We start from the raw sequence: 11,605 nt of genomic DNA, 5'->3' as shown, positions 1-11,605 counted from the left end.
GGTGATTTCTCGCTTTCTGTCTCTCTCTGTTTGTCTGGCAAGTGCACACGCCCTATAGCAAAAACCTCTCCAAAAAAAAAAAAAAAAAAAAAGAGGTCAGCAGGCTGGCATGGCGGTTAAAGTGCTGGATTCCTACATGGCTGACCACAGTTCAAGTCCCAGACCTGGTGACTTGAAACTCACACCAGGCACATGTGCATTTGTGCCCAGGGTCCCAAGAAGAGAATGGAGGAGTAGGGTTTGTGCATGGCCATGGGGGATGATTTCTCACTTTCCCTCTCTCTGTCTCTGTCTCTCTCCAGCAAGCACACACACTCTATGGCAAAACCCTAAAATAAATAATAAATAAAGTTCTAAAAAAAAAAAAAGAAAGAAAAAAATATTAATGATGCTAAATCACAAAATTGCTAAACTAATTTCTGTGATTAAATTTCCACCGTGTAGGCACAGGAACCTGACCACAAGGAGGGACTGGGGAGCAAAGACAACTGTGCCACGCCACCATGCTGACCAAGGACAGCCACGGCACGCCACCCACAGCTGGAGGGGAAAAATAAACAAGAAAGCCTGTGCTCGAAGATAAACCAAAAACCACCAGGTGGCTGAGATGCAGAAAGCCTTGAGTACTTCCTGCCAGTTAGAGAGTGCCTGAAAGAACTCCATCTTCAACGTTCACAGTGCTGACGCCGGGCGTGTCTTCACTTTTGCAGACACGATAATCTTACGAGAACAACTTCCTTGGCAAACAGACTGCTTATAAACTTGGAAACCTTAACAATTTTGCAAGCTTTTCCCCTTCCTTTTCATCTCTATTGTGTACACCTGACTTCCTTGCAACTTCCTGGCAAGCAAACTTCTTTTCCTTTCTGGATGCTTTCATCTCTGACTTCCTCTCACAAAGGGCAAGAACAAAGCCTCCTGAACGGATGCTAAGAGCCGTACCAGGGAGGCGCCGCTCCTGCTGGTCAGCATGACTGGGTTTACCTGCACACCCCCCAGAAGCACACGGACCTGTGAACCACACATACTGCGCTAGCACTCCATGGCTTTCCCTCTGAAGGACTCTCACACATCCCTGATGGCCCCAAACCCAGCTCCCCCGATGCCCCAGTGGGCGCCACTCACCTTGACGGAGTTGTCTTGACTGGAGGTAGCAAGAATGTGCTCGCTGTCTGGGTGCCAGTCCAGGCCATGGATCTTGGAGAGGTGGGCTGCTAGGTATTCCACTGCTGTGCTGGGTTTCTGCAACAGACCAGCGCTGAGTGGGTCAGTGTAGAAAGAGGTCACTAAGTTTCTATCATGACTGCTGGGTGCTGGCGGGGACACACATCCCACCAGATACTGTCTCCATCCTTCAGAAGGGCCACTTCGCTTTAAGCCAAACAAAAGCAACACCACCACCACAGAGTCATCCAACTCTCCTCACACGCTCTGTGAATGAGCCTGGAAGCCTGGTTTCTTCCCACTCCAGCCCAATGCACGACTTGAACGACACAAGTAGTGGAGGCTTGTCACCTTTCATACCAGGAATCTGACAATTCCTGCTCCCCTTCCTCACAATCGTCCATGAAGAGGGGCTGGGGTTGAGACCCAACTCCAACCATCCATCTTAACGTGACTAAGCACTTAGAACCCCAAAAAGAATGAACACACAACATGAAAAAAAAAAAAAAGCCACATGATTTAAGCACATGTAAGGGGATGGCAGGTAGCATGGTGGTTAAGGTGACTAGACTTCCAATGGCTCACCACAGTTCGAGTCCTGGACCTGGCAGCTTGATTTCTTACTTTCCCTTACTCTCTATCTCTCTCTGGTCACCTTTTTTTTTTTTTTTTTTTGGAGAGGTTTTCGCTATAGGGCGCGTGCGCTCGCCAGAAAGACAGAGACAGAGAGACAGAGAGAGAGAAAGCGAGAAATCACCTCCCAGGGGGAATGGCCACGCTGCAATCCCTTCTCCTCCATTCTCCTCTCGAGATCTTGGGCACACACGCACACGCACCCGGCATGAGTTTTAAGCCACCGGGTCTGGGACTCGAACCGTGGTCGACTACGTGGGAGTCCAGCGACATAGCCATTACGCTAACTGCTGGTTCCCTTAAATTGAATCTCTTATACTAGAGCTGTGCTACGACATGCCGTAGCCCCTGGAAGCTGCAGAGTAAACCGAACACCAGGGGCTGAAGCTGTGTAGACCTAGAGAAACATAAATGACTATATTTTTTAATTTTTGCCATAATGTATGTGCACTCCCCAGAGAGAGAGAGAGAGACTGAGAAACCACATTTATTGTATGAAATTATATTTTTCAATATATTTCTTGAGAAAGTCTATGTTTGTGCTAGCCAACGGTGTGGTGGTTAAGCGGCTGGATCACACATGGTCAACTGCCCAGTTCAAGTCCTGGACCCAGTGGCTTGAAAAACACACTGAGAGGGTGAGGGGCAACAGGTGGCATAGTGGTTAGGTACTGGACTCCCATACGGCTGACCGTGGTTTGAGTCCTGGACCCACGACCTGAAACTTAAGCTCGGCGAGTATGTGTGCATGCGTGCCCAAAATCCCAGGAGGGGAATGGAGGAGAATGGATGTGGTGTGACCATCCCTCCTGGGGGGTGATTTCTTGCTTTCTGTCTTTGGTGAGTACATGCACCCTATAGCAAAAATCTCACCAAAAAAAAAAAAAGAAGAAGAAGAAAAACACACTGTGTATATGTGTATGTGTGTGTGCCCAAAATACAAAGAAAATGGCGAGGAAGGGACTGTGGCGTGGCCATCCCCCTGGAGGGTGATTTCTCACTTTCCCTCTCTACCTCTCTCTGCCTCACTAGGAACCGCAGAGCCCTCGTAGTGACTCGACGTGTGAAGCATCAGAAAGCCAGTAGAAACTGGCGCTGCTCCTGTAAACCAAAGTGGGGCGCTGACTGAGGCCAGGCCAAGTTCATTTTCGTAATGAGACGGAGAAGCAACCGTCATCTGGAACGACGAGTTAAATGGCAAGTTCGGCACGCTGCACAGGGTCCTCTGACCTCGAGACAAGTCTCGGGACTCAGCATCCTCTTCACACCCTCCGGGGGGAACCAAAGATCAACAAGGGGAAAAGAAAGAGCTTACTCACCCGCTTATCCCATATCCGTACATCCCCATCGTGGCTGGTGGCGAGGCAGTTGGCATTTTTTTTATTCCATTTGACCTGGGAGGCACCGGCTGCAAAGAAAAAGCAGGAAGAAAGCTGCCCCCCTCAGTGCTTTCGGAAGCAGAGGGAAGCATTTCCAGGGGAGCCAGATAACGAGCTCTGGCTGAATAAGCACAGAACCCCTCAAGTCGCTATGACTGCACCGACTCCATGAGTACAGATCAAACGAAGCCGAAAATAAAGGCTGAACACACGGGAACAGGATCACTAGCCTAATTGAGGAAGTAATCTCACCTAGGAGAAAGTCTACCGGCGACTCGGCAGAAGCAGCAGGAAAGCATCCTTTCTTACAGAGCTTGGCGCGGCTGGCCGGTAATTGACTCGGCACCCAGCCCGGCCCTCCGTCATCCCCGAGGACACCGACTCACGTTCCTGCTCCGAGAGCCTCAGCGTCCATGCCCGCTCCTTCCTGCCCTTTTCCTTTTTTCCCTGAGGAATAGTCTTGGAAAAACAGAGCCTCGAGCTGAAGCTTTGCTGAAGAAGCCTCAGGGTTGAGCCATTCTGCCCTCAGAGGCCGTGTCCCGGCCTGCCACCCATACCCATGGCAGTTAGATGGAGCCGGTGCGGAGTCAGGGAAAGGGGACACCCCGTGACCTCCATCCTTTTCCTTCTCCGCCAACAGAGAGCCACGATAGTGACAGAGGAGCTACTAAGACAGTGGGCATAACGTGAGGTGCTAAAGAGGGCTGAGACGTGGAAAACAATGCAGAGGGCCGAGACGTGGAAAACTGGGTGCAGGGGGCTGAGACGTGGAAAGCTAGGTGCAGGGGGCTGAGACGTGGAAAATGATGCAGAGGTACTACTAGCAGACTCTAAACAATCAAGTTAGTCATATACATGAAACTAGAAATGGAAAATTATTGATGCTAGCATGCATGATTAAACCACTAAGCAGTATATTCTGGATGGAAAACCACATTTTGTATGCTGTGATGATGCTAAGGCGATGAATGTAAATTAATTAATTAAAAAAAAAAAGTTTCAGGAGAAAAAAAAAAATCAAGTTAGTCAAGTTACACCAGAACCAAACGGATGGCTGTCCTCCCTGGCTCCTGTCCTCGCTCACGCCGCACCTGACCACTGCTTTGACACCTTTCCCTTCAGCTGGGTGTTTAATACTGGGGACACCACAGAGGTCCAGAGTTATTTACAGAGCACACACATTCACCTGAGAGACAGAGACAGAAAGACAGAAAGTGAGAAATCACTTCCCAAGGGGGTGGCCACGCCGCAATCCCTTCTCTTCCATTCTCCTCTCTGGATTTTGGGCATTCACACACACGCACCTGGTGTGAGTTTTGAGCCTTCAGGGCCGAGACTGAAACCATGGTTGGCAATGTGGGAGTCCAGCGACATAACCATTATGCCATCTGCTGGTCCCAGTCCAGGGTTTTAGAAAGAAGCCTGATCCAAGAGTCCAGAGCGTGGAACAGAGAGAGGACTCAGGCTCTACCTGGATAGGAAGCGAAGGCCCAGAACTTGACCTTGCCCTTGCCTGAGGCTATGTTGCATTGGCTGGAGTGAGGCCGTTCATCCGTCTTGAGACACGGGGCACCTGAAGTGACCTACAAACGAATGGGGGCAGGCTTCATGGTGCAGCAGTCATGCACTGCTCAAGAGAAGCCAGGCCCATGACGACCGGGGTTCAAATCCCTGGCCTGGTCAGCATAAAACATTCCCGGTAAGCACACCAAGTGCCTGATCTGACTGGAGGAGGGGGACTGCAACATAACCTGACCCTGTGGAGAGTGCTCCCCTCTCTCTCAAATGCATGCATGCACACATGCTCTACCATACATTTTTTTAAAGGTTAAAAAAAAAAAAAAGAGAAAAGAAAAAGAAAAAGAAAGAAAAAAAAGAATTGGGACCAGCAGGTGGTAGTAGACTCTCACATGACCAACCATGCTTAAGTCCTGGACCCAGCAGCTTGAAAAACACTGAGTACATATGCATACATGTCCAAAGTCCCAGGAGAAGAATGGAGGAAAAGGGATTGTGGCATGGCTGTACCCCTGGAGTATGGCCTGGAAGGTGATTTCTCACTTTCCCTTTCACTGTCTCTCTCTGAAGAGAGCCTGTGTCCTATGCCAAAAGCCTTACCAAAAAAAAAAAAAAAGAAGAAAGAAAGAAAGAAAGAAAGGGAGAAAAAAGAACAAAAGGTGGTGAAGGTGCTGAACTCCCACATCATCGGCTGTCCTTCAAGTTCTAGACCTGACGGCTTGCTTCCTCACTTTCCCTCTCTCTCTCTCTCTCTGTCTCTAGTGAGTACACATGCCCCACAGCAAATTTTAAAATAACAATAATAATTAAAATTAAATACTTCTTTAAAATTATGGGATTATGGTTACTTTTTAAAAGAAATTATTTTATAAAAACACATACTGTGGAGCCAGCAGGTGGCACAGTGATTAAGGGCACTGCAATCCCACATGGCTGACTGTAATTCAATTCAAGTCCTGGACCTAGCGTCTTGCTTTCTCACTTTCTCTCCACCCCCCTCTCTTTCTCTCTCTCTGTCCCTCTCTGGTCAGATTAAAATAAATAAATAAATAATAAAGCTAAATAAAATAGTTAAAAAAGAATAGAAAAGAGGAGACCAGCAGGTGGTGTGGGGGTTAAGGCACTGGACACTCCCACATGGCTGACAACGGTTCGAGTCCCAGACAACGGTTCAAGTCCCAGACCTTCACTCTGTCTCTCTCTGTCACTGGTAAAATTAAAACAAATGAATGAATAAATAAATTTAAAAGAAATAATTCTAAAAGAAAAATAAAATAAAAAATACATACTGAAATACTTGCTAAATAAATGATATGAAACCTGGGTTTTGCTTTGAAATAATCACAAGGGGGTGAAGGTGGTATGAAATGGATGCAGACAAAGTGAACAGACAGGATGTGTGATGGCTGCTGACCCTGATGACCAACGTAGGCAGTCCATTTCCTTCTGTTTGTATATACATTTGAAATTTTCCGGGACCAGCAGTTAGCGTAATGGCTATGTCGCTGGACTCCCATGTAGTTGACCGTGGTTCAAGTCCCAGACCCGGTGGCTTAAAATTCACACCAGGCGCATGTGTGTGTGTGTGCCCAAGATCCTGAGAGGAAAATGGAGAAGAGATTGAGGCATGGCCAACCCCCCAGGGGGTGATTTCTCACTTTCTGTTTCTTTGTCTCTCTGTCTGGTGAGCTCACATGCCCTATTGCACCTCTCCAAAAAAAAGAAATTTCCCACAACAGAATGTTTACAAACAGGGCTAGCCTCATGGCCTAGTGATTAAGTGACCAACCACATGGTTTGAATCCCAGCCCTGGGGGCTTGAAACCGCACTGGGCAAGTGTGCATGTGTGCCCCAAATCCTGACAGGAGGAGAAGGAACTAAAGCATGACCATGCCCCATAGGGGTGCTTTTTCCCTCTCCCTCTTCCTCTCCATCTTGTGAGCACACACACCCTCTGACAAAAAAGACAGGGGAAAAAAAAAAGACTTCTTTAAAAAGTTTACACATAAACTAAGTTGGCTCCTGTCCTTGAATTCGGAAGTAAGTTCCTGATACACACTGACAGTCCTAACTCAGCTTCTGAGAGTGGCCTAAAGCAAGCCCCTTGCAACATGGGCCTTAGAATTCCATCCAGCCATGGCAGAGCATGGGGCAAGGGTGGCCAGAATGAAAAGTGCAGGGACAAGAAGGAACGGGAAGAAGTGAGGAGGAACAGAACGAAGACCAGACCAGGGAATGTACACTCACCTACGGCAGACAGTGCAACGGTGGGTTTCCTTGTGTCTCTGAAATACAAAAACCAGAAAATCAAACACCGAAGTCATAGGCCACCACCCACCTGGGGCTTTCTGCCTGGTACACACATCTTCACTCTCCTTTAATGAGAACTTGGGGACCAGCAGTTGGCATAATGGCTGTCGCTGGACTCCCATGTAGCAGACCGCGGTCCAAGTCCTGGACCCAGTGGCTTAAACTCATGCTGGGTGCATGTGAGTGTGTCCAGAATCACAAAAGGAGAATGGAGGAGAAGGGATTGCAGCGTGGCCATCCTCCCGGGAGGTGATTTCTCATTTTCTGTCTCTCTGTCTCTCTCTGTCTTTCTGGTGAGCACATGCACCCTATAGCAAAAACCTCTCCAAAAATAAAGAAGAAGGAAAAAAAAAAAAACTACTGGGGGGGGGAGCAGATGGTATAGTGGTTGAGGCACTGGACTCCCATATGGTTGACCACAGTTCAATCCTGGACGCAGCAGCTTAAAAATCACATCAGGCATATGTGTATGCGTGCCCAGAATCCTGAGGAAAACAGACTGTAGCAAGGGGTGTCTCCTCACTTTCTCTCCCTCTCTCTGGCAAGTGCACTCATCCTATAGCAAAAAGAAATCTGCTATGGGGCCAGCCCATAGCCTAGGGGTGAAGGGAGCTGGCTCCCACATAGCCAACAGCATGGTTCAAATTCCAGCCCCACCAGGCTTGAAAGACACACCAGGCATATGTGCATGCATGCTCCAAATCCCAACGAGGTGAAGAAATGGAGTATAAAGGATTGTGGTGTGACCACACCGCATTTGGGGTGTGTTTTCTCCCTCTCATTTTCACTCTCTGGTTCTCTTCTTTCTCTAACAAGCACAAAGGCCTTCTGAAAGAAAGAGGGGCAGCAGGTGGCATGGTGGTTAAGAAGGCTGAATCCTACATGGCCAACTGCAGAGTTCAAGTCCTGGACCTGGTGGCTTGAAAAACACATTGGGTGCATGTATGTGCCCAAAATCCCAAGAGGAAAATGGAGAAGGGATTCCCCCAGGGAGGATGCTTTCTCTTTTCTCACTCTTTCTCATTCTCTCTGTTCAGCAAGTACATGCACCCTATATTAATATTTTTTTTAAAAAGGAACAAAACAAACAAAAACTACTCTGGATGTTCACAGTAGCCAAAAGGTAGAAGCAATGGATGAATGAATAAACAAAATGTGCTGTATACATACAGTGGAATATTACTCGGACATGAGAAGGGAATCCCAATGCCCGCTACACCATGGATGAACCTGAAGACATTACGCTAAGTGCAATAAGTCGGTCACGAAAGACAAATATTTATGGTTTCCTTTATATGAGACAGAGTGATCATAGTCACAGAAACAGAAAAGAGAATGTGGCTGCCAAGGGCCGGGGAAGGGGGCGTGGGGGCCACCATTTAACGGGCACAGAGCTTCAGTTCCGCAGGACGAAGAAGCCTGGAGGTCTGTAGTACCACATGTGAACATACTTAGTCCGAGGGAGCTGCAGTCAGCAGTTACAGGGAGTGGCTAAGCCGGTAAGTGCCATGGTATATATTTTTTGCCATAATTAAAAATGAACAAATAAACAAACAAACATATACTCTGGATATAGAGACTCTAGGACAGGCTTCACAGTTCAGTACCGAGTCAGAGGGGCACCCTCCCCCAAACGGTGAAATGGCAGAAGTGGGCAGTACCTCAGAGCAGGACTCGGCAGCTCCAGCTTACTGTCTATAAAACCTAAGGAGCGGGCTGGTCCTGTACACAGCGGATCCCACGTGGCCAACTAAAGTTCAAGTCCCAGCACCAGGAACTTGAAAAACCTATCAGGTGTGTGCATGCCCCAAATTCTGGCGGGATGGAGAAATGGAGGGAAAAAAGAGGGCAACATGACCAAACCCCATTGGGGGTGCTTTCTCTCTTTCTCTGGCCAGCACACATGCACACAATAAAAGAAAGGAAAAGAGGAAGAGAGAAAGAAGAGGGAAGGAAGGAAGGAAAAAGAAAAATCTCAGGAGAAGTTTTCAGTTCAATTTATTTGAACAGAAAATACTGGGCCAGCGCCAGTAGGTGGCATGATTAAGGTGCTGGATTCCCACGAGGCTGACAGCAGTTCGAGTCTCAGACCTGGTAGCTTGAAAATCACAACAAATAAATAGATAAATAATATCAATGTTTTTTAAAAAGAAAGAAAGGGGGCTGGCAGGTGGCATGGTAGTTAAGGATGCAGGACTCCACATGACTGGCCACAGTTCGAGTCCCAGACCTGGTGGCTTGCTTTCTCACTTCTCTCTCTCTGTCCCTCTCCAGTCAAATAAAAATAAATAAATAAATAAAAATAAAGTTAAGTAACATAATTCTTTAAAAAAAAGAAAAGAAAAGAAAAGAAAATACTGGGCCAGCCCTGTGGCCCTGAAAGGCCCTTTCTTAAAGGAACCAGATCCCACACGACTGGCATTACAGCTTGAATCCTGGCCCCAGCAGCTTGAAAAATGCACTGGTGCTGTCTGTGCATGCCCAGAATCCCGCCAGGATGGAGAAGTGGAGGAAAAGGGACTGTGGCGTGACCATACTCCCCTTGGGGGGTGCTTTCTCTCTCCCATTACCGCTCTTTGTTTCTCTCTGGCAAGTACATGTGCCCTTTGACAAACTTTAAAAACAAATCATTAAAACACCTAAATTAAAAACACTTGCTTCCTGGGACCAACAGATGGCGTCATGGTTATGTCACTGGACTCCCATATAGTTGACTCACAGTTCACTCGGTAGCTTAAACTCATGCCAGGCACGTGTGCGTGTATACCCAAAATCCCGAGAGGAAAATGGAGATTAGGGATTGTGGTGTGGCCATTCCCCCGGGGAGTGATTTCTCACTTTCTGTCTCTCTGACAAGGGCATGTACCTTATAGCAAAAATCTCCCTTTAAAAACAAAAACAAAATGTATTTCCTGTAAATGTCCCCCAGTTCCTTGGGTATTTAAGAGCCTCCCTCTTCTAGTTTCTCAGATCTCGGGCTCCTCCCCTCTGGTGCTGCCTTTGGACCAGCCACCCCCACGGTGACGACTGTGTGCACCACTCGTCAGCCAGCTGTCTGTCCGGCTCCCTCCGGGCCCTCCTGCCGGCTGTCTGACCTGCTGTGCCCACAGCAGCCTGGCCTTCTGCCTCTGGTCCACCCATCAGTGTCCAACACTGTAAGACCCTGCCAGACAGAGGCAGAACAGCCGGTGAGGGGAGAGTGTCCATTCCCGGGACCCTGCAGAAGGCCCTCAGAGCAGCTACCTCTAACTATGGCGAAAGGGACTTTGTCCCATAAAGGGAGAGGGACTAGACACTGAAGAACTGGCGTGTGCCAGGCCCGGGGCTGGGACTCCTTACGTTGTACACCAGCAAGTGTCACCCTCTGAGGTCATCATCGAGGCCCCAGGCAGCTGGGAACTGAAGCCTCACAAAGAACAAGCAAAGAGCTGAGCAGTGTCCCTGGGCACGGCCCACTGTGGCAGATGTGCACCTTCAAATCCCCCACTGTCACTTGTCGCTGCAGGAACTCCATCCAGCACCTGTGTTTCTGTGCCAAAGGGAAACCAGGCTGCTGAGGCCGACTGCAAATCTCTGAGAGGGGCCTGAAGTGCCAGGGCCCTGGGGCAGCCTTCCCAGTGACTGATGTACACCACCCCTACGGGCCCCGGCCTCCCTACCCTCCAGTGAGGTGCCTCTGTGGACGGGGTTTTACACGAGCACCGAGGGCCCCCAGTGACGTGACGCTTTCCCTGCCCACAGTGGTGCCTGGGGACAACGCTGCCCCTACTTGTGACCTTCCCACTCCTGCCTCTCTCCTCATCCCCCTACGCCGACGTCTCTTTCATCTCCTACACAATGTATCTGCCCTCAGATTCGAGCTTCAGGGTCTGCAGGTAGGAGAATAAAGTCTCTGACGTCTAAAGTAAAGGTCCCAAATCCCACAACCAAACGGTCACACCTCGTAATTGTTCTTACTTGATATCCCAGATGTAGATGTAGGTGTCCACAGAGCTGGTAACCAGGAGGTCTGGCTCGAACACGGCCCAGTCCAAGTCGCTGGACGCAGCAATCCACAGAACAACAAAGGAAAGGGAACAACTCAGGGTCCAGTTCTAGCGCATTTGCAAATCCGGCCCCCAGGAGCTTCAGCAAGTCCTCGTAAATGCGATTCTTAACGCGGTTTAGGTGGGAATCTCCAAAGCTCTTTGGGAATGAACGAGATTACTGAGCTCAGAAGGAAACTTCTAGGTCCTTCTGCCTGTATCACCAGCTATGCTACTCCAAAGCGACTTTCAATTTTTATCACTTTCTCTGTCACTTTCCCTCCTTCTCTGAATAGACAAGACAAAGAACACACATAGTGATCTTTGAGTTACCATTATCTAAATCAGACTCGACCACAGGCACCCAGGGTAAACCCAACAGCAGTCAGCTCCCAGCTCCCGGGTGGCCACGTAGCCTTCAAGGAGAGCAGTGGCCTCTGGTCCTCCCTCCTCGTACCCTCACTCCTAGAAAGTAGCTACTGCACACAGCCTAACCGCCCCCGGCATGTCCATGTCAGCTTTGCCTGCCCTGTTCCCGCTGCTGCTACGCCCCAGGGCTTTTTCAACCCAGGAAG

The 11,605-nt window shown here is 48.8% G+C and overlaps 1 protein-coding gene across 3 annotated transcripts in view; it reads right to left on the bottom strand.

The window, feature by feature from the left end:
* WDR59 (WD repeat domain 59) overlaps positions 1-11,605 on the bottom strand; it is a gene marked incomplete at its 3' end in the record, with an annotated part of 95,421 nt that overhangs the window by 68,315 nt on the left and 15,501 nt on the right. For all 3 annotated transcript variants that reach the window (XM_006152639.2, XM_014589402.1, XM_014589403.1), the window contains 4 exon segments: positions 1,126-1,242; positions 3,117-3,205; positions 6,943-6,980; positions 10,963-11,043. In XM_006152639.2, the coding sequence (XP_006152701.2) occupies positions 1,126-1,242; positions 3,117-3,205; positions 6,943-6,980; positions 10,963-11,043 (325 nt within the window).

Source organism: Tupaia chinensis, unplaced genomic scaffold, assembly GCF_000334495.1.
Source record: "Tupaia chinensis unplaced genomic scaffold, TupChi_1.0 Scaffold000355_1, whole genome shotgun sequence".
Taxonomy (NCBI): Eukaryota; Metazoa; Chordata; class Mammalia; order Scandentia; family Tupaiidae; genus Tupaia; species Tupaia belangeri.
The sequence above is the reverse complement of the archived record's forward strand: the minus strand, read 5'-3'. Positions and strand labels throughout refer to the sequence as shown.